The sequence below is a fragment of the Callithrix jacchus genome, chromosome 14, assembly GCF_049354715.1.
Source record: "Callithrix jacchus isolate 240 chromosome 14, calJac240_pri, whole genome shotgun sequence".
NCBI lineage: Eukaryota > Metazoa > Chordata > Mammalia > Primates > Cebidae > Callithrix > Callithrix jacchus.
The window spans coordinates 6485203-6506199 of record NC_133515.1 but is presented as its reverse complement, the minus strand read 5'-3'; the positions used below and the strand labels follow the sequence as shown (position 1 = coordinate 6506199).

General features: G+C 54.4%; 2 protein-coding genes across 7 annotated transcripts; both read right to left on the bottom strand.

Moving 5' to 3' along the window:
- Positions 1-3165: 3165 nt before the first annotated feature.
- On the bottom strand, positions 3166-19274 carry ARID5A (AT-rich interaction domain 5A). 6 transcript variants are annotated; one of them, XM_078348678.1, is made up of 8 exons: positions 19193-19274; positions 8278-8393; positions 7281-7493; positions 6313-6457; positions 5960-6021; positions 5505-5602; positions 5067-5226; positions 3166-4690 (listed from the first exon to the last, which is right to left on the bottom strand). In XM_078348678.1, exons 4-8 carry the CDS (start codon positions 6365-6367, stop codon positions 3482-3484), a joined length of 1584 nt encoding a protein of 527 aa, XP_078204804.1. In that variant the 5' UTR covers positions 6368-6457; positions 7281-7493; positions 8278-8393; positions 19193-19274; the 3' UTR covers positions 3166-3481. The 6 variants fall into 6 exon arrangements, with proteins under 6 accessions (XP_078204804.1, XP_078204805.1, XP_008978318.1 ...); XM_078348679.1 differs by having other exon boundaries at positions 5969-6021; XM_008980070.5 differs by lacking the exon at positions 7281-7493 and having other exon boundaries at positions 5969-6021.
- Positions 8400-19274, bottom strand: LOC100415411 (uncharacterized). Its single transcript, XM_017964063.4, is given in 4 exon segments — positions 8400-18137; positions 18139-18466; positions 18469-18590; positions 18592-19274. Coding segments are annotated over 4 exon segments (600 nt in total). The 5' UTR covers positions 18672-19274; the 3' UTR covers positions 8400-18067.
- Positions 19275-20997: the final 1723 nt, after the last annotated feature.

Genomic DNA, 20997 nt, shown 5'->3' with positions numbered 1-20997 from the left:
CCCGCACCACCATGCCCAGCTGATTTTTTTTTTTTGTATTTTTAGTAGAGACGGGGTTTCACCATATTGACCAGGAGGACGGTCTCGATCTCTTGACCTCGTGATCCACCCGCCTCGGCCTCCCAAAGTGCTGGGATTACAGGCTTGAGCCACCGCGCCTGGCCTTTTTTTAAAACTTGAGACAGAGTTTCACTCTTGTGGCCCAGGCTGGAGTGCAGTGGTACGATCTCAGCTCACTGCAACCTCCACCTCCCTGCAACCTTCACCTCCCGGGTTCAAGTGATTCTTCTGCCTCAGCCTCCCAGGTAGCTGGAACTACAGGGCACCTGCCACCACGCCCGGCTAATTTTTGTATTTTTAGTAGAGATGGGTTTTTGCCATGTTAGCCAGGCTGGCCTCGAACTCCTGACCTCAGGTGATCCACCAGCCTTGGTTTCCCAAAGTCCTGGGATTACAGGCATGAGACATCGCACAGTGCCCATGCGCTAGTCTTGAGCATAAACCTTTGCTGAGCAGTGGAGGTCTCCCACTTCCATGCCTGGGTACTCCCTCTACTCCCTCCCCTGTCAGCCCATGTGCCCACCCTGAGTCCACTCCCTCAGCTCCCTCCAGTGCAGGCCGCTTTTCCACTCTGCACCGAGGTAGGGGATGCTGTCAGCCCCTGTTCCTGCCCCTGTATTGTGGCCTTGCTGTGGACTCCAGCCCCTCCTCCCCACTCCTTGCCTAACCCTGGCCCAAAGGAGGTGACTCCAAGGCTTCTCATGCCCCAGCCTCTTTGTTCCTTGGCCTCTTCTCTTTCAAGGAGTGCACCCAGGTACAGCAGGGATGTCAGCCAGCCCTCTTATCCCCAGACTACCTCCTTGACTCCTGCAGTTCTTGGAGTCCCTCTGCAGTCTGTCAGTCCCACCACCATACCCAGCTTCGACTCCAGGTCACCTCTCCACTGCCCTCACTCCCTGCCCTCGCCTCAGCTGCCTGTCCCACTCTGCTGCGCCAGACTCTCCTGGCTGAGCACCTCCTCGGTGGAACCCAGCTCTCCCTTACTCCGAATCTGCACCCATCTCGCGGCCTGGTTCTGCCGAAACCCAAAACCCGTTCCACCAACCTCGGGTGGACCCGGTGCTTCCCAGAGGCCCCCGGGCACTGCGCTGGCGTGGCCGTGCTTGTCTGAGATCACTCATTCTCAACCCCTCCCCGCCTCCCTACCTCAGATCTCCAGCCCTGGTCCCTGTCCTCAGTCTCTGCTCACTAGCCGGACCCCACCATTCAGGCCAGTTGTGAGCGGGGACGCTACCCTCTGGAACCGTGAGGGGAGAGTGAGAGTCGGGTAAAGCTAGTACCGGGCTGTGGGACACTGTGCCCAGAGGGTCTCCTGGAAGCATGACTACATCCTGCTCTAGCATCTGTGCCAAAGCAGGGCCCCCTGCGTCCTGCCCAGGGCGCCCACCGGCCCAAGACAGACGTCTCACGCGAGGTGCATTCTCCAGATCGGCCTCCAGAGGGCGCTGTGATCACGGCTCTGAGCCATCTGCACCCAAGTTCCTGCCTCCCGGCCGCCTGCCCATCTTTGTGCCTGGGCCAGGCCAATGTTGCTTTGCAGATGAAGGCGACCCTGTCCCATCCTGGGCAGGACCCTGCACACAACAGGGTCACCTCCCCTTGATCCAGGGGATCTAACCTCAATAACCTGTGGCCCAACACCCAGGGCCTGGAGGGTGGGCAGAATCAGCCCCCTCCCCATTCTTTTTTTTGAGACAGAGTTTCGCTCTTGTTGCCCACGGTAGAGTGCAACGGTGTTATCTTGGCTCACTGCAACCTCTGCCTCCTGGGTTCAAGCAATTCTCCTGCCTCAGCCTCCCAAATAGCTGGGATTACAGGCAGTCACCACTATGCCTGGCTAATTTTTATATATTTAGTAGAGATGGGTTTCACCATGTTGTCCAGGCTGGTCTCGAACTCCTAACCTCAGGTGATCTGCCCATCTTGGCCTCCCAAAGTGTAGAATTACAGGCATGAGCCAGCGCAGCCAGTCCCTCCCCATTCTTTATCAGCCACTGAGCCTCTGCAAATTGGAGAGTGAGCTACACATGAGTATATGTGGTGGTCAGGAGCTCAGGGCTGGTCACTGCAGGTGCTCAGGCTGGCATCTTGGCATCTCTCAGAAGGAAGGTGGCAGAAGGCTGACAGATGTCCCTGCAGAGCCTGAGTGCTCTCAGCAGGGACCACCACCCTCTGCCCTCCACCCATCACAGGCCTCGCTTGGAGGGCAACTGAACTCCCCTCCACAGGCTGCTCCTGAAAGAGGCAGCTGGGGGCAGGGGCTGGATAGGGTGCCCTTTTGGCCTGACCGACTACGCCCTCCTGTTGGGCATGCTGCATGTTCCCTGGCTGGGTTCTATCATCATGGAGGTGGCCTTGGAAAAGGAAGACCCTTCCCATTCCTGGCCTCAGCCTCCCTACCTGCAAACTATGTGGGCCCCTCCCATGGCCTGAGATCAAGAGAATTCCAGCAGCCCCAGTCCCAGAGGGCGGGGCAAGTTCCAGCAGTGAGGGTTGGAGCCGCCTGCTGACCTCCTCACACCTGCAGCCTGACATCGGTCCTCTGCTTGGCCAGCAACAACCCCAGCTTTTCCAGGCCGCACCAGGGCACTGCCCTGGGGCCTCTGGGAAGCACAGGTTTTTCCAGGACTACACGTGAAGCTGTTTGGCACAGGCTGCTTGTGGAGGGAAGGGAACAGTGCCTCTGAAAGGAGCCTGCCCTCCCTCCTCCTGAGCACCACCAAAGCAGACCGATTCGGGCTTCCTGCTCAAACCCAAAGACCTCCAGGAGCAATGGTAACAGCCTGAGGTCCTGCTCGGAGCACAGGACTCCCTGTGCAGACTTGCCAGGGGAATCTGGGCAAGTCACCAACCCTCCCAGGGCCTCCAATCCCTATCTCCACAATGAGGAAGGCAACAAGCATTCCCTGAGGTTCAGCTAGGAAAGCAGACTGAAGGCACAGGATGGGTGTCAGAGGCTGACTAAATGTGGGCAGAGGCTGGGGTTTGCTTTGGGCCTGCTCTTGTCCAGGTCCACCTCCTTGGCCCCAATGGCAGCCCCACCCACAAGCTCACCCCTGCACCTGCCGTTGCAAAGGTCCACACCACACACACCTCAGGACTATGTCAATTCACATTGGTGTCTTTTATTGGACTTTCTGTGGGCAACCTGGGTGCTTTGAGCTCCACTCTGGGGCAATGGGAGCTGCCCACCCTCTCCCAGAGCCTTACAACAACTGGGTCTGCTCCTGGGCTCAGGCTGTTGCCTTGAGACAAACCCAGTTTTCCCACTGCCTCCTTCTTTGCTTGTGCCAGGCTGCCCAGCCACAGTCATGGACTAGGTGTCCTGGGTAGTGGGCACCAGTCCAGAGCGCCCTTGCAGCAGCACCTACCCATCACAGGCCCTAGCCAACTCCACAGCACATGCGACACATGGGCTGGCCTACAGCTTGGTGTGGAAGAAATGGGGTGCTGCATAGGTTGTGACTGGTGGTGCGTGCCAGGCAGATGAGGCTGGGCAAAGTCTGTGGCGGAGGGCACTGTCGAAGGACGTGGGCGGGAAGTGCATTAGGCCAGTGGCCATGGGTGAAGGGCCTGCAGTGGCCAGGAATTGGGCTGGGAAGGCTGGGATGACCAGGGGGCTAAAGGGGAGTGCAGCCTGGCCCTTCAAGGGGTCCAGGGTGCCAGCGAAGTTCAGCGGGCAGTGCAGCATAGTACCCTTGTAGGCCTCTGGGGGCATAGGCCCCAGGGCTGGGCCCAGCAGGCAGGAGACCAGGCCAGATCCTGCAAGTTTGGCTCCACACTTCTTGGCATCCGCCTCCTTAAGAAAGGGAGACACAGCCCGCAGTCTCTTCCCACTGTGGGCAGCACCCTCTTCCTCCAGGCTGCGCTTGCTGCCAAGGCCTGGGCTACCGAGGAAGGTGGATGGGGGCGCGGGGCTCTTGGCCGGGACCTTGGCCATGGGAGATACCCAGCAGGCTTTTGGCTTGGGGTAGAGGCTGCCTTTTCTGGAGCCACCTTTGTGGAATGCAGAAGGGTGGTTGGCGTCCCCACCCCACACCAGCTGGGGCTCTTTCACTGACAGCCCCTCTTTGCCAGAAGGCCCCAATAGCACCCCATCTTTAAGTCTGGAGAAGAAGTCCCTGGGGTGCTGGCTGACAGGCTTCAGCACTTCAGTGGGGTGGGTGTGGAAGCAGCCTGTGAAGATGGGGGCTGCCGGGCAAGGTCTCGCCTGTACCTCCTCCCCGAGGCTACCACCTGGGGCCTGCAGTCCCTCCTGAGGGGTCAGCTGGTGCCTGGAGTTCTCAGCCAGCCCTTTGGGGCTCTGAGGACTCTCTGGGGGGTGAACAGCTGGGGATGCCTGGGGGTCTGCCCCATGGCGACAGCCCTCCTCCTGGCACTGCAAGGCCTCCACCTTGCTCACCTGGGCCAGGAGCTTCTTTTTGGCCAGTGGTGACATGATGCCATGTGTCCCCTTGCAGTAGAAGCTGGATAGGAGCCGTTTGTAGGCCTCAGGGCAGCCGCTGGCACCCACAAAGGACATAGAAGATGCAGAGGCCGGGCTCTGCTGTTCTGTGCTGTTTCTGGGGGACTCCTGGCTAGGAAGAGGTGCTGGGTTATCGACATCTGCTTTGGTGTTTCCTGGCATCATCTGCAATGAGAGAAAGCCATGCCTCAGGGCTGCATGACCTGTGCATCCCGACCTGGGGAGCAGGAGGAGGCACTTTCAGTCCTGCCTATATCCCCTGCTAGCCTCTACAGTGCCTCTGTGCAGAATTTTCCAAAGGTGCCCTGTCCTGTGAGTGGACACAGCCTCGAGTCAGGACACAGGGCCTGGTGGGTGGGCGGAGGCTGGAGTTCAGAGGCCACTTGCACAACCGTCTGTGGAGAACCTGGAACCCTGCAAGTCCTGACCTGGGTGCAGTTTCTGTGTGTTCTGAGCAGACAGCCCTGTGGCTGCAGGGAGTTGTGGGGTGGGGACTGCAAGAGGCAGGGGACAGGGTGGCTCCAGCCAGCTGTAGGCCTACCTGGTCCACGTGCCGCTCCTCCTTGGCCTTCTTCAGCCTCTCAGTGGCCCCATCATCCCCCCTGTTCTCCTTGGCCATCTTGTATTGTTTCCTGGGCTTGGAGGTGGGCAGCGGCTTGTCATCCTCCCCCTTCAGGTGCCGCACGTATGGCAGGACCAGCCTGGGGAGGAGCCAAGCATGTCCCCCAGGAGGCCGGCTCCCATTCCCTCCACGGGCCTCTGCGACTTCCTCTAAGCGACAAGGAAGGCCCTCTCCTGGCCCCAAAGCTTCAGCTCCCTAGGTGATTGCGCCCAGCCAGCTTGGCCTCCTGCAGTGCTAAAAGCTAAGGACGGCGCACACACCTCCTGTTCCGGGCAGAGTCCACCTGGCACTCCCAGCACGCTCGGCCAAGGCCCCGGAGGGCAGGTGGCCTCTAGCACCCGGCCCACCCCACTATACCTCTCGTAGTGGCGGCGTGTGCACGTGGCTGCGCTGGTGCTACCCGGGCTGCCCCCCAGCTCGTCATACACGTTCTTCCAGAGGCGGCGCCCGGTCACCTGCAAGGGCACCTAGTGAGGGTGCAGCTGGTGGGCGCCCCCTGGCAGCGGGATCCTTGCCGCTCTGGCCCCCTTCGCAGGGACCCGGCAAGGACTGCAGTTTGGCAGCTGCCCTGCAGCTCCAGCAGCGGCTGGCCCATTCTCCCTCCCAGGGCCAAAGACTGCTGGCCCAAGCAGTTTTCCCAACACAGGTTAGGCAGGACAGATGGGGAAGGCTGGAAAAGCTGCTTTGAGCAGCAGAGTACCAGCGGGGGAGGTGGGGAGGCAGGGGCAGGACAGGGGATCCTGGCTCTTCCTCTGTCCAGAGGCTGCAGGCTCACCCCAAGAAGATGGAGTTTGGTAAGGATTGGGAGGTACCTGCCTTACCAGCTCATAGGCCCCCAGTTTCTCCACTGCCTTGTAGATCTTCCACAGGTTAACTGGGGGAGAGAGGGGCAGGCCAGCAGTCAGTCTCTCTGGGAAGTGGGGGCAGCCTGCCACCCCTTCCTAGCACCCTGTCAGACGGGCACAGACCAGCACACACCAGCCAGGGCCACTGCAACGAACAGGCAGGCTATGCCCTGTGCACTGCTGGCCCAGTGGCAGCCTGGAGGGAAGCCTCCTTTCTATCTGCAACCTGGGTCACCCAGAATGGGAGTGCCTGCCCGATGCCCTGCCTGGGTGGGGTCCCCTGCTGGGCCCCCCTCCCTGCCTGCACCCCAGGAACGCACTCTGCTTGAAGCCAAGATGGGGCACCCTCTCGATGGGTGTGTGTCGCTCCTTCATGAACTTGTAGAGGCTGACCAGGAAGGCCTGCTCCTCCTCCCGCTCCTGCTCCTGCTCCTCCTCCCGCTCCCCGCCTGCCTCGGGGGAGTCCTGGGGAGAGAACAGGAGGCATTGGGATGGGCCCCAGTTGGTGGCTGGCTGCTGAGGATGTGCAGAAACCACTGGTTGCAGGAGGAATAAAGTACCTGCCCCAACCCCAGTTTCCCAGAGAGCACCCAGCCACTATTCTGGGACAGAGTGACTGTTCCTGGGTTCGGCAGGCACAGGTGTCAGTTTTCAGTGCCCCAGGACAGGGGCTGGAGTCCAGGACCTCCCCAGAGCAGCTGGCTCCAGAGGCCAAGGGAGCAGTCCCCAGCCTTCTCCATGCCAGGGTCACTTCTCTGTCTTGCTCTTGATTTATCATATATGTGTCAGCTCCTCTGTCAGACTAGGAGCTCCTGGAGGGCAGGGCTCAGTGTCCCTGGGGCCCTCCTGAGGGAAAAGCTGAAGGAACAGAGGTGCTTGGTGCTTTCTGGCACTGTGGGGTCACTCTGTCAGGCCCACATTCCCAGAGCCTCTACATGGCCCCAGCCTGCCATGCTGAGCACAGGGAGGTGAAGCTCTGGGCCTCTACTGCACACTGTCAGGGACACAGGACTTTTGTTGTGGGTCCCAGAGGGGCAATCTCTGCTGATGCCATTCATCCAGCAAGTGGCTCAGAATAGAGGGGTACAGTGGGTTGGGGCTGAAAGCCCAGGACCCATACCCTGGCACAAGGTAGTCTCCTACTTAGAGAACAGACAGCTTCCAGAACACAAACCATCTGGACTAGAACAGTGCAGAGAGCCATGTGTTCTAAAAATATTTTATCCAGCTGGGCACGTGGCTCACATCTGTAATCCCAGAACTTTGGGAGGCTAGATGGGCACATCACCTGAGGTCAGGAGTTCGAGACAAGCTTGGCCAACATGGAGAAACCCCATCTGTACTAAAAATATAAAAATTAGCCAGGCCTGGTGGTGCCTGCCTATAATCCCAGCTACTCGGGAGGCTGAGGCAGAAGAATCGCTTGAATCCAGAAGGCAGAGGTTGCAGTGAGCCAAGATCGTGCCACTGCACTCCAGCCTGGGTAACAGCGAGACTCTGTCTAAAAAAAAAAAAAAAAAAAAATTAAATAAATAGATTCAAGTTTATTTCAGTGTTATTACTATTTTTTTAGTTGTAAATAGCTTCTATAATAGTTCAGTGTTTTTAAGGTATTAAAGACCTCTAAGAAGAAACAACATACAAACTCATGTCACCTATGAAATCGTAGCATGCTGGGGCCCGGGGATGATCTGTGCAGACCTCAGAAGGAAGGCTCACTCTCAACTGCTCAAGTGAATCTGCTCCTCCAGGCCTCTATTCTGAATTCCAGGCAAGCTGCTAAAGACGACTACCATTTGCAACCACTTTTCTGCATGAATCGGGATACTTTTCCAGACTGTGCCACCAAAGTAAATGGTGGCATGAAATGAACGGAAGCTGAGCTCGACTGTGCGCCGAAAAAGCCACCTGCAACACCCCCTTCAGATTCTGTACTCATTGAAACAGCCTTGGTTGTTGGTCTCGTGGAGTGACTTTATATGCCCACGTTATGCATCGAGATGAACAGATGTGAATGTGGTTTTACAATATGGGCTGGAACTTTTGTCTGTTTTATGGATGGATCAGGGTGGTGGGTCATCTTCATTTGAAAAAAGGGTTCTGCTACAAAAACCAAGATTGAAACTCTCTGCCACAGATGACAAGTGAGTCCCCTGGCTGCCAGGCAGGGCTGGGACAGGAACATGTCTCAATTCCTGAGAGCTTGGGGAGTGTCCAGGTTTACCCGGAGGCTAAGCACAGGTGAAGGTGGCAGGGAAGAGTGCTCAGGGAGTCAGCCAACTCACCTCCAGCAGGATGGGGTTCTGGCTCCTGTTCTGCTCACCAGCAGGTTTGGGAGATGCAGGTGGGTCTAGGGCATCACCCTCTGTGGACTGCTTCCTGTTCCCTTTGACAGGGGCTGCTGCAAGGAGAGAGGGAAGAGGGAAGGAAGGAGGAAGAGGTGGGGAGAGAGCACATGAGATGCAGGCAGGGAGGAACAGCAATCTCCCCAAGTCCAATCAGAGTTGCCAGAGGGTGCTGGTGGTGCAGGGGCTAACACCTGTGATCCCAGCACTCTGGGGGGCCCAAGCAGGCCATTGCCTGAGGTCAGGAGTTCGAGACCTGCCTGGCTAACATAGAGACCCTGTCTCTATTTAAAAAAAAAAAAAAAAAAAGAATTGGCCGGGGGTGGGAAGGGGCATGTCCCTAGCTGCACACAGGCTATCCTGCACACATGGGCACGCACACGCACACACACACACACACACACACACACACACACCCCTCGCCACTCCCCAACCCACTGCATCCGCTCCACACCCCTTTTCTTTCCTCTGCTCCAGCTATCTCCCCACATCTTTGAAGGAAACGCAAAACCACCTTGAGGTCAAGTCAGAGGAGGCTGGGGTTGGGCTGTGGTGCTTGGGGAAATCCTGTCTCCAAAAACCATGCTCAGACACAGAGTTCCGAAGCAACTCAGCCTCACTGGAGAGCTAAAGGATCCCATGGATGTGGCCTCAAGGCACCACAGGGGGTCCCTGGGTAGTAGTTCCTCCAGGCATACTAGGGAACATCTGACCTTTCCCTGAGAATCTGCAGAGTTCTAACTGCTCTAATTAGGCCACATGTTCCCCTCACCTGCAGGAGTCCTGGTGGCCCCTCAGGTCTCTGCTGACAAGTGTCTTTCTCTAGGTGGCCTCCTCCGGCCCCTGGCCACAGACATCTCCTCCATTGCCCTCGGCTACTCACAGTTATCCTGGCATCCTGGCTTAACTGCCTGTGGCTCCCAGGGCTCCTTGATAGCTCAGTGAGGCTTCCCATGCCCCACACGGCAGGTGCCAAGCTGGAATGAGCAAGGCTCACACCAACCCTGAGTAGTGGGCAGGAGAAGCCATGGCCTCTATTTTACTAAGAGCCACCATGTGCTGATGGTTTCAAAAATGCAACACCTCCACCACTGCAAAAAACACAAGCATTGGAAACTGCCTCAGGCCACATGGCAGGCTGGCAGCAGATACCAGACCAGGAACCCATGTCTGACAACCTTTTCTTTCTGTCCTTTTGTTAATTGAGTATGAACTGTCCTGTACTCTTGGTTCACTTCAGCCCAGAAAATCCTTATTGTTGGGAATCTGTGAGATTTCCCTTCCATCCCAGAGAGAAAAAGAATCTCCTTGGGAACAAGAAACCCATACTAGCATGAACCAGGGGCCAGTAGTACTCAGAGGCACGGGGTAGAAGACTTGGCCACTGAGTGGTCCCACTTCGATAGGTGTTCATGTCTTGCCTCCATGTTGATGGTTGCTGACTGATCAGGGTGATGGTGTCTGGGGCTGGGGTGACTGTGGCAATTTCTTAAAAATAAGATGACAGTGAAATCTGCCATATTCATTAACTCTTCCCCCCTTCACCATTTTTTTTTTTTTTGAGACTGAGTCTCGGTCTTTTGCCCAGACTGGAGTGCAGTGTTGTGACCTTGGCTCAGGGCAACCTCTGCCTCCCTGGTTCAAGCGATTCTTCTGCCTCAGCTTCCAAAATAGGTGGGACTACAGGCATATGCCACCACACAGGTAATTTTTGTATTTTTAGTTGAGACGGGGTTTCACCATATTGGCCAGGCTGGTCTCGAACTCCTGACCTCATGATCCACCCAACTCGGCCTCCCAAAGTGCTGGGATTACAGGCATGAGCCACTGCACCCGGCAACTCTTCCTTTCATGAAGGATTTCTCTGTGGCATGTGATGCTGCTTGACAGCATTTTATCCATAGCAAAACTTCTTTCAAAACTGACGTCCATCCTCTAAAACCCTGCTGCTGCTTTATCAATTAAGTTTATGTAACATTCTAAACCCTTTGTTGTCATTTTGACAATGTTCACAGCATCTTTGCCAGGAGTAGATTCCACCTCAAGAAGCCACTTTAGGATGAGCACGGTGGCTCATGCCTGTAATCCCAGCCAGCACTTTGGGAGGCCAAGGTGGGTAGATAACCTGAGGTTAGGAGTTTGAGACCAGACAGGCCAACATGGCAAAACCCTGTCTCTACTAAAAACACAATAATTGGCCGGGTATGGTGGCAGGTGCCAGTAGTCCCAGCTACTTGGGAGGCTGAGGCAGGAGAATCCCTTGAACCCAGGAGGTGGAGGCTGTAGTGAGCTGAGATTGCACCACTGCACTCTAGCCTGGGTGATGAAGCAAGACTCTGTATAAAAAAAAAAAAAAAAGCCACTTTCTTTGCCCATCCATAAAAGCAACTCTTCATCCATACAAGTTTGATCATGAGATTGCGGAAATTCAGTCTCATCCTCAAGCTGTACTTCTAACTCTAGTTCTCTTGCTTGTTCTACCACATCTGCAGTGAGTTCTCCACTCAAGTCTTGAACCCCCTGAAGTCATCCATGAAGACTGGAATCACCTTCTTCCAAATGCTTGGATATTTTGACCTCCCACAAATCACAAATGTTCCTTAAATGCTCTCCAGAGGTTTTCAATGTACTTTGCCCAGATCCATCAGAGGAATCACTATTTATGGCAGCTATAGCCTTACAAAATGTATTTCTTCAATAGTAAGACTTGAAACTTGAAATTACTTCTTGATCCTTGGCTGCAGAATGGATGCTGTGCTTGCAGGCATGAAAACATGTATCTCCTTGCACATTTCATCACAGCTCTTGGGTGACCAGTCGCCTTGTCAATGAGCAGCAATATTTTGAAAGGAATGTTTTTTCTGAGTGGTAGGTTTCAACAGTAAGCTTAAAATACTTAGTAAACCATGCCATAAACAAATGTGCTATCATCTGGGCTTTGTTATTACATCTTTATCACAGGCTGAGTAGATTTAGCATAATTCTTCAAGGCTCTAGGGTTTTTGGAATGATAAATGAGTAACTTAAAGCCACCAGCTGCATTAGCCCCTAACAAGAGAGTCAGCCAATCTTTTGAAGCCAAGCGTTGACTTCTCCTTAGCTATGAAAGTCCTAGATGACATCTTCTGATACAAAGCTATTTCATCTACATGGAAAATCTGTGGTTAGCATGGCCACCTTCATCAACGATCTTAGCTGGATCTTCTGGATAAATTGCTGCAGCTTCTACATCAGCACTGGTTGCTTCACCTTGCACTTTTATGTGATGGGAGATAGCATCTTTCCTTAAATCTCATGAATCAATCTCTGCTAGCTTCCAACTTTTCTTCTGCACCTCTCTCAGCCTTCACAGAATTGGAGATTTGGAGCCTTGGTCAGGATTAGGCTTTGGCTTTAGAGAATGTTACGGCTTATATCCAGACCTCTCAAACTTTCTCCATTATCAGCAATAAGGCTGTTTCACTTTCTTACCGTGTGTGTTCACTGGAATAGCACTTCTGATTTCCTTCAATAACTTTTCCTTGGCATTCACAACTTGGCAAACTGGTGTAAGAGGCCTAGCTTTCAGCTTATCTGGGCTTTTGACCCGCCTTCCTCACTAAGCTTAATCGTTTCCAGTTTTTTATTTAAAGATAAAGACCTGTAACTCTTCCTTTCATTTTAACACCTAGAGGCCATTGTAGGATTGTTAATTGACCCAGTTTCAATACTGTTGTGCCTTAGGCAATGGGGAGGCCACAGAAGAGAAAGAGGAATAGAGATGGGGAATGGCTGGTCGCTGAAGCAGGTGGAACAAACTACATTTAGCAATTTCGTTCACTTTATGGGTGGAGTTCATGGTACCCCAAAACAATGACAACAGTCATGAAAGATCACTGATCACCATAACAGATATAATAATAATGAAAAAGTGGCCGGGCGCAGTGGCTCAAGCCTGTAATCCCAGCACTTTGGGAGGCCGAGGCGGGAGGATCACGAGGTCAAAAGATCGAGACCATCTTGGTCAACCTGGTGAAACCCCGTCTCTACTAAAAATACAAAAAATTAGCTGGTCATGGTGGCACGTGCCTGTAATCCCAGATACTCAGGAGGCTGAGGCAGGAGAATTGCCTGAACCCAGGAGGCAGAGGTTGCGGTGAGCTGAGATTGCGCCATTGCACTCCAGCCTGGGTAACAAGAGTGAAACTCCGTCTCAAAAAAAAAAAAAAAAAAAAATAATAATAATAATAATGAAAAAGTGTGAAATGTTGTAAGAGTCACCAAAATGTGACATTGAGACACAAAGTGAGCACATGCTGTTGAAAAAAATGGCATCGATAGACTCGTTTGATGCAGGGTTGCCACAAATCTTCAATGAGTAAAAAAAGGAGTATCTGTGAAGTACAATAAAGCAAAGCACAAAAGAGCAAGGTGTGCTTGTACATTTTCTCCCTCAGTCCTAGAGGAATTCCATTTTAAAGAGGGGATATCTGAAGCCATAATGGTTTTGGTTAAGTCACTTGCCTCTCTGGGGCACCAGGATTCAAATCAAGGTCTGATTCTGGCCCAGTGGCCGCTGTGGTTACCAACATTGGCAAAGCCGGACTCAGGAAGAGTCCAAGTAAGCCTGGAGAGAAACCAATCCTAAGGCTTGGCAAAGAGAAGGAGACCAGGCCCTCCCTCTTGGGCTGGCTTCTGACACACCGGTCTCCAGAAATCCTAGCTACTAACAAGTGACCCATCAGACTGATGCCTTTCCAAGTCCTCTGTGACTCTGTGACTCAGTCTTCCCTGCTGGGAAATGGGAGAGGAAGATCCTCGAGTTTTTTGCTAGCTATCGTGAATTCCTGAAGTATTCCAGGTCTAGGAGCACCTCCTCCACTGGCTCTTCTCCCCCTGCCTACCACTCTCAGCTCACACATCCCTCCCCTCATTCCTGCCACCCCAGATCCTCAGCACTGAAGGACTCTCTCCATATCTTCCTTGGTGTGACAGGGGCTTCTCAGTTACAGACTTCCTATGTGACCCTGGCAAGTTGCTGCCCCTTGGGAGAAATATACGGTGGTTAGACAGGGCCCATCAGAATCACTTGGAGGAACACTTTTATTACTATTTTTTTTCCCCCCTGAGACGGAGTCTTGCTCTGTCACTCAGGCCGGAGTGCAGTTGTGCCATCTCGGCTCACTGCAACCTCCACCTCCCGGGTTCAAGCGATTCTCCTGCCTCAGCCTCTCAAGTAGCTGGGACTACAGGCACGAACCACCAAGCCCAGCTAATTTTTGTATTTTTAGCAGAGGCGGGGTTTCACTGTGTTGGCCAAGCTGGTCTCGAACTCTTGACCTCATGATCCACCTGACTCGGAGTCCCAAAGTGCTGGGATTATAGGCATGAACCACCACGGTGGAGGATCATTTTTAAAGATCTTTATGCATGGGCCCCATTCCCAAAGTCTGATTTAAGGTCCAAGGTGGGGCAGCACGGTTTAAAGCTCCCTAGGGCATCCCAGTTGCAAGCCACGGGGCCAGAGGGGCCCTAGTCCCTTCTATGTGGTTCGTGAGCTCTGCCTGGACCACACTTGAGGAAAATCTCCTGGAGTCGGCTGCTCGTGTTACCTGGAAAGGAGGTCACCAACTCAAGCTGTTTAACCCCAGATGGGAAAGGGATTATAGCTGCCGCCTTTAGCCACAAAGGGAAACATTCTATCTCTGTGTCCAGCCAGGTCCCCAGATGAACTCAGTCTCCATTCTCAGGGTTAGTGCTCTGTCCTGCCAGGGCCCTCTGGGTTGCAGGCGTTTGGGCCCCAACTTCTGCAGCATTAGATGAGTGAGAACGTAGAGTCCTCTCCCTGCTTGGTCTCCAGGGTGCCCTCTGTCTTGTCCCTAATCCCTCCCCTTTCCTGATCATTCACAGATCAGGGCTGCATTTGTAAAAGGGGTTCTGCTATTAAAAAAAAAAAAAAGCTTGAAACCCACTGCCATAGATATTGGGCCAAGCAGGTCCTGCCTTGGGAGGTAGAGAGCTGGGAGCCAGGCAGGTAGGACCTGTGCGGTGGGGTGGGCCCTCTCCTGGCTCTGCAGAGGAGGTAAAAGACTTACGGAGCTGAAGGCCCTATCTCCCAGCCCCACTCAGCCAGCAGAGGTAGGAGAAACCACTGCCCCAATCACTGCTGCTGCTGCTGCCATGACCCACCACACTATTGTCTTGCTCCAAGCCTGTGTGTGCAGATCCCTTCCTGGCACAATGCCTTGCATGTTTTATGTGTAACAGAGTGGGGATCAAACGCAAAAAAGAAAACTGCTCCCCATAAGAATGTCATCTTCAACTTTCTCCATCCAGCAAGCAATGATGATGATGATGATGATGATGGTGATTATTGTCTCATTACTTACTTGTAACACATCTGGAATCTATTCTGGTTTAGAGGAGATAGGGATCCTAGCCATATTCCCCCCCCCACTGGCTTGATGGCCTTCTCCCCCAATGGTGTGAAACGCTACTTTCCTCACAACATCAATGTTTATAAGAACACATCTGGGACTACTTCTGGACTTTCTATTCTGTTTCATCCACTGTGGAATGCTAGGACCTGTGCACACTGTTTTAATTTATGTAGCTTTATAAAACAACTTACTATCTAGAGGGCAAGTTGCCCAATATTATTACTTGTCCTTTAAAAATATTCCATCTAAACTTTGGAATAATTCTGTTACATTCTCTCTTTTTTTTTTTAAAGCGGGGGCTGGGCAGGTGTGGTGGCTCACTCCTGTAATCCTGGCACTTTGGGAGGCCGAGGCAGGCAGATCACTTGAGATCAGGAGTTTGAGACCAGGTTGGCCAATGCGGTGAAACCCCATCTCCACTAAAAATACAAAAATTAGATGGGCATGTGGCACAAGCCTGTAATCCCAGGTACTCAAGAGGCTGAGGCAGGAGAATTGCTTGAACCCAGGAGGTGGCGGTTGCGGTGAGCTGAGATCAGGCCACTGCACTCCAGCCCGGGCAACAGAGTGAGACTCCATCTCCAAAACAAAAACACAAACAAACCCCACTACTGGGGCTTTGATTGCATTTAAATTTAGAAACTACTCTGAGGAGAAATAATCCCTTTACAATATTGCATATTTATTTTCAGGAGCATATGTCTCCATAATTCAGGTTTCCCTCTGCAGTCCTCAGAAGCTCCTTCTTAAAGAGCCCCTGTGCTTTCCTGGTGAGGTTATTCCTAGTTTGTTCCTTGACTTTTGTGCAGCTAGAAAATGGTGTTAGAAAAGCCCTGATAATGGTAGGAGTTCACTCCACAAGCCCCTGTGATTTCCTCATTTCACTGCTGGGAAGAGAGTGTAGGCAGGCGAGGTGGCTGTACCAGAAGATGTGCCTGGGCTCTTAGTGACCCAGTCCCTCACTTCGCAGAGAGAGGGTGTGGCAGGGTGCTGGGCAGGAGGATTGCCTGAGGCTCTTACTGTGTTATGAGTCTGATTTCTTTCCAATTCCATGACTCCAGTCTGCGTTAAGCTCAACTCCCAGTCCCTAAAACTACAGGAGTGAAGAGGTTAGTCTGTCACTCTCTCCAGTAGAGGATGCTCCCATAGATCTACTTGTTCTCAAGTTACATGCTCCACCGACTCAAATCAGTGCCCTGGCTGGCATAGGCTAGGCATCTCATACAACACTGCTTTGTTGAATCTTCCAGCCATCCACATATAATAGATATAATGCCTGAAGCTCAGAGAGGTTCAGTAACTTGCCTGAAGCCACACAGCTTATCCATGGCAGAGCTGGGATTCAGAACTAGGGTAGTGTGACTCCTGAGAGATGCTGATCCCTGAGTTTCAAAGCTTTTTTTCTTTCTAATGGGAGCAGGGAGACCTCAAGTTCCTTATCTAGGTTCAGAGGATACAAACTTACCCCCTTTCCCCAAGTAGATGCCCAGTTTCCCAGCACACCATCCCTGTCACTCTGCTAACAAAAGCAGGTCTGTGTTGACTGCTAAGTCATCCAGGCTCAGGGATGGGAGGGGGCTGGTCAGAGCTGGGCACTGGGAGGCACAGCCCCCTTGCCCTGTGAATCAACTTCCCTGGCCTGGGTGCAGGGGGCCCCAGAGGACCCACCATCTTTGAATAAGGGGTGTTATCTCCGTAATCTTGAGGAAGAAAGACCTGTTGATACCTACTGAGATTCATTTTAAAAAACTACCTGTTACCTGAGAGAGTAGGGGGCCAGCTCTAGCCAGGGCTCAGCCAACCTGGCAAAGGGGAAATATGCAAAGGCAGGAAGGTGAAGGCAGTGGGGGTGGGGGGCAGTGGGCAAAAGTCACTGAAGACAAACTTAAATGTCTCAGGAGGCTTAGCCAGGACTAGAAGGTAGCTATGGGACTGGGCAGTGGGTGGATGTGGGGAAGTCAGCTGGTCCCCTGCCCTGGCCGACATCAGGCTGGAAGCAGATGAGAGTAGACCAAGAGGACAGATAGGCCAAGGGGCTCTAGCAACTCATGGCTGCACTTCTCATCAAGTTGGTCACTGCTCTGTATCTCAGTTTCCCCATCTACAAGATGGGCATGCTAGACTCAAAGCACCCAATGTTCTCAGCAGAAGAAACCGAGAAGAGAAAGGAGGCTTCCCCCACAAACCACAGTCTGCCTGTCCTGCTCCCTCCCCAAGGCGCCTCACTGCCGAGCCGGTGCTCCGGAAACATCAGCCTCCTGGGTGCAGCAGGATGAGCGCACTGGACTTACAGACTCCTGTTGCCCAGAGAGGGGCAGTGACTAAGTAGTCCACGGTGACACAGCTCTCAAGCTTAAGGGTCTGCTGGAGGCACACACCTCTTTCCTTCTATCTTTCCCTCCCCACTTTCTGCTGCCCGCCCCACTCACCCAGGGTGTGATGGGAAGGAAGTGACACTTCCTTTCATGAAAAGTCACGGACTGGGAACACTGCGTCAATTACCACAATAATGGTAACAGCAGCCTCAATAACAACCGGCAGACTCCGCCCCACCCCCTCGGCTGAGGTTGTTGGCTTAAGTTTCTCCGAGCTTGAGCTGGAGCGAAACAAAGACAGCCTTTGAAGCCGAGAAGCGGCGGGTCCACTCGGCGGCTGGGGAGGGGCGGCAGGCCAAGTCTCCGCGGAGCTTGCTCTGGCAGTTTGGGGAGGGGAGGCCTGCCAAGGGCTGAGCTGAAGCCAGCAATGAGGAGAAACGCGATGGACCTGGGCCCACCCCCATCCCCACCAGGGCACAGGTGCAGCTCAAGCCACAGCCCAGCCTCAGTACCTCAGCTTGAGGGAGGGAGAGAGAGACAGGGTCTGGGGGCAGCTGAGGTCACAGGAGCCACCAGAGGGTAAAGAAAGGGAAGAGGGTGCGCGGGACACTGAATGTGAGGCTACCAACTTCCAAGCCCCACTCTCCCTGTCCCTCTTACCGGGCTCTGGGATGTCCTAAAAGCCCCTATTCCAGGATGGGGCTCAACCCTCACTGTCCCGCCCCACCGAGTCTCGGCCACGTTTGGTGGTGACTGACAGTGAGAACTCCGCAGGTTTCGTGTGTTCCCATTGCACCTACGGGGGGCAGAAGCTCAGAGGTGCCAGGTGACTTCTCCAAGATGTCTCCCAACTGTAGAGGCAGATTCTCGGAGGCCCTTTCCGTCTCTGCCGCGTCAAGTTCTAGGCCCCAGGCGGGTCCCTACGGCCTAGGTTGGGCTCTGAGCTCTGCTGTGGGGTGAAGCCCTCGAGCCCCCATTTCCCACTCCTCCTGTGCTCTAGCGTTGCCTGTAGTCACAAAGACGCCACCATGCGTGTGGGCTTCCACCAACGAGGCCTGGGTGGGGCGAGGCACCTGTTGTCCTCCCTTGGTGCCCGCAGAGCCCTCCTTGCTGGCCCAAGACTCTGCAAACAAAGGGGCACTGGCCCCGCAGTGCCTCGGGACCCCCTGGGTCCTCGGGAGTCCTTCATCCCGAAAGCCCTACCACGCCGGCGCGGAGTGGAGGGTGACGCGACCCTGGCCCAGGCGACTCCTGGACACCGCTGAGTGACTGTGTGCGGTCCCGGGTTGCCCCGCAGCTCGGGCCGAGCGCGAAGCCAGGAATCTCCCGCACGCTCGAAGCCTGCGCTCCTGCCCTCTTCTCCCTGAGCTCCCCGGCCGCCAGCCCGTCCCTTCTCAGACCAAGGGAAGGGAAGGGGACACACTCGGGACAGGAGAGGAGAGCAACCAGGGAAGCGACCCCTCTCCTGCGGGGCTGCGATGGGTGCGCGGAGAGACCCGAGAGGAAAAGAGAGAAAGGACAGGGGGCGAGAAGCCGGGCGCCCCGGACCATCGGCGCAGCCCGCGGCCGAAAGAGGAACAGTCGAGCCTTCAAAGCGCATTGAGCAAGTTCTTCACACCCGCTCAGCCCCTTTCAGGAAACGGCGGCCGCAGAGGAAAGCGCCGCGCGCCCTAGACCCGGCTCCTGTGCCCCGCGGCGCCGCGGTTCTAAAACCCGCGGGATGTCACGGGGCGGAGGGGTGGCTGCCGACAGCTGTCACAACAAATTAGCTGAGCCCAGCTCGAGGTGGAAACCGCAGCAGGAAGTGGGACTACAGAGACGTACCGGGCTAGGCACATTTCAGGCAGGAGTCGGCGAAAAGAGTTTCGAGATAAACGCCCGGGAAGCCCCTGGCCGCCGAAACTTTTTGTCTTTCCTTTTCTCGAAGCGCGAGCGGACGCCCAGACTCACCCTTTCCCCGCCGGCCGGGGGGCGTTGAAACTATGGGCCAGGCTTGCTCCCCGGGACCCGCGCCCCTCTCCGCCCCCCACGGCGCCACCGACGGCGACGAGGATTGGGGGGACCCGGCGCCACCGCCTTGGCCCTCCCTGCAGATCCTGGGCCGTCCGCAGAGCCACTTACCCATGGCCCGGCGAGGTCCGGCGGCGCCCGCCCAGAGACCCTCAGCGCGTAGCCGTACGGACTCGACGCTCCTGTAGCTACTGGCTCACGGTGCCGCCGGCCGGTCGCCTCCCCGCAGCCCCGCCCCGCCCCGCCCCACTGTGGGCTCCCATTGGTGGGCCCGGCTCCTTCGTACCGGGACCGCCCCCGGAGCCCAGGGACCTCTGGGAGTTGTGGTGCGCGCCCTCCCTTCCGAGTAGGGCCCCTAGAATAGGCTCCTTTCCTAGAGGGGCAGAGGCAGGACTCCCAGGAATCATTGCTGCCTTGTGCCTCAGTTTTCCCGGAGGCAAAACTAGAGTTTGGATAAATCCTCCTTGCTTTCAGTAGAGCACTGAGGTCTACACAGTAAGTTTTGCTTACTGTGGAGTAAGCAAAGTGCTTTTGACTTTGATTTGAAAGTGACCCTGTGCATTTCCCACTTCCCACCCAGCCCAACATAGAGGGCCAGGTGAGGCCCGGAGCAGCGGCTCACGCCTGGAATCCCTTCGCTTTGGGAGGCGGAGGCAGAGGCGGGCGGCTCACTTGAGCCCAGAAGGTAGAGGCTGCAGTGAGTTTTGATCACACCACTGCACTCTATCCTGAGCAACAGATGGAGACCCTGCCTCAAAAACAAACAAACTCAAAACAACAACAAACAGGAGAGGTGGTTAGTGTGAGTTAGACAAGGACCAAACTAGTAAATCCTTGGCCTAGGCTCTGTGGCTAGGCCCGCCAGTAATAGTCAATGTCCACATACCTAATGCAGAGTGGAAGCTACAAGCTGAGCAGTCCAAAGAGAGGGCATGAGTTCAGGCTGTGGGAGGTGGGAATGAGGCCTAGGGTGAATGGAGGCAGGAGGAGGTGCCCAGCCAGACATAGCAGTAACTTGGACCTGTGGGGGCCAAAGTGGAGGAAACAGTGGGTCAGGGTTTCAGTCTTAGCAGGTGGCTAGTTAGGACATGAACCCTGTTCCTAGCAGGGACAGGGTTCCCTGTGTAGATTTTGTGTAGAAGCTACACAAAAATCTTTGTTGATGAATTTTAATACGCTCTATGCACTTGACACCATCACTGTCCTCATTTTATAGGGTAAAACTGAGGTCTGCTAGATTAGCTCAAGTAACACAGCTGGTAGGTCCTCATTTTATAGGGTAGAACTGAGGTCTGATAGATTAACTTAAGTAACTCAGCAGGCAGGTGTTGGAGCCAGAGCTAGACCCAGGCATCCCCCCGACTCCCTTTGCACCCATTACTGACCACTCGTCATGCTGGTGCTCCTCCTTACACTAAAGGAGCGGACCAGGGATGTAGTTTGGTGAACCTGAAATTCTGACCCTTATCCTTTGGCCCTGGGCTGGAAGATGTCTGCAGGCTCAGTCCACAGCGGACGACACTGTGAGCTCTTCAGGATAAATCCCCTGTCTACCTCGTAATGGGTTGGCTTGTAAGAGCCAGCACCTGTACAGTTGGTAACAGATGCCTAGAACAATTATAATGGTAATTATAACAATGCATACCACTTCCAAGTTTACAAGCCACTCTCTCCTCCAGGAGAGCTAAGGCTGTGTTGGAAGACACTACGATGGGATGCCATCAGGAAGCACCTTTGTCCATTCTAGAAGCATTGATTGACAGGCACTATGCGCAAGGGTGGAGAGGGAGGTCTGGATGTGGCCCCTGGGGTCACAATCTAGGTCAATCCCTCACTCGTGGGATGGGTACCCCTACTGACAAGGAACTCACTATCTTATAAGACACCAGCTCATCCCACCATGAGATAGGGTTATT

Bases quoted from the DNA above. Each gene is read 5' to 3' on its own strand.
- ARID5A (XM_008980069.5), bottom strand. The intron at 6,022-6,312 runs GTGCGTTCCTGG...TCTCTCCCCCAG, and splicing joins CCATCTTGGCTTCAAGCAGA to TTAACCTGTGGAAGATCTAC. The intron at 5,227-5,504 runs GTATAGTGGGGT...GCTCCTCCCCAG, and splicing joins ACACGCCGCCACTACGAGAG to GCTGGTCCTGCCATACGTGC.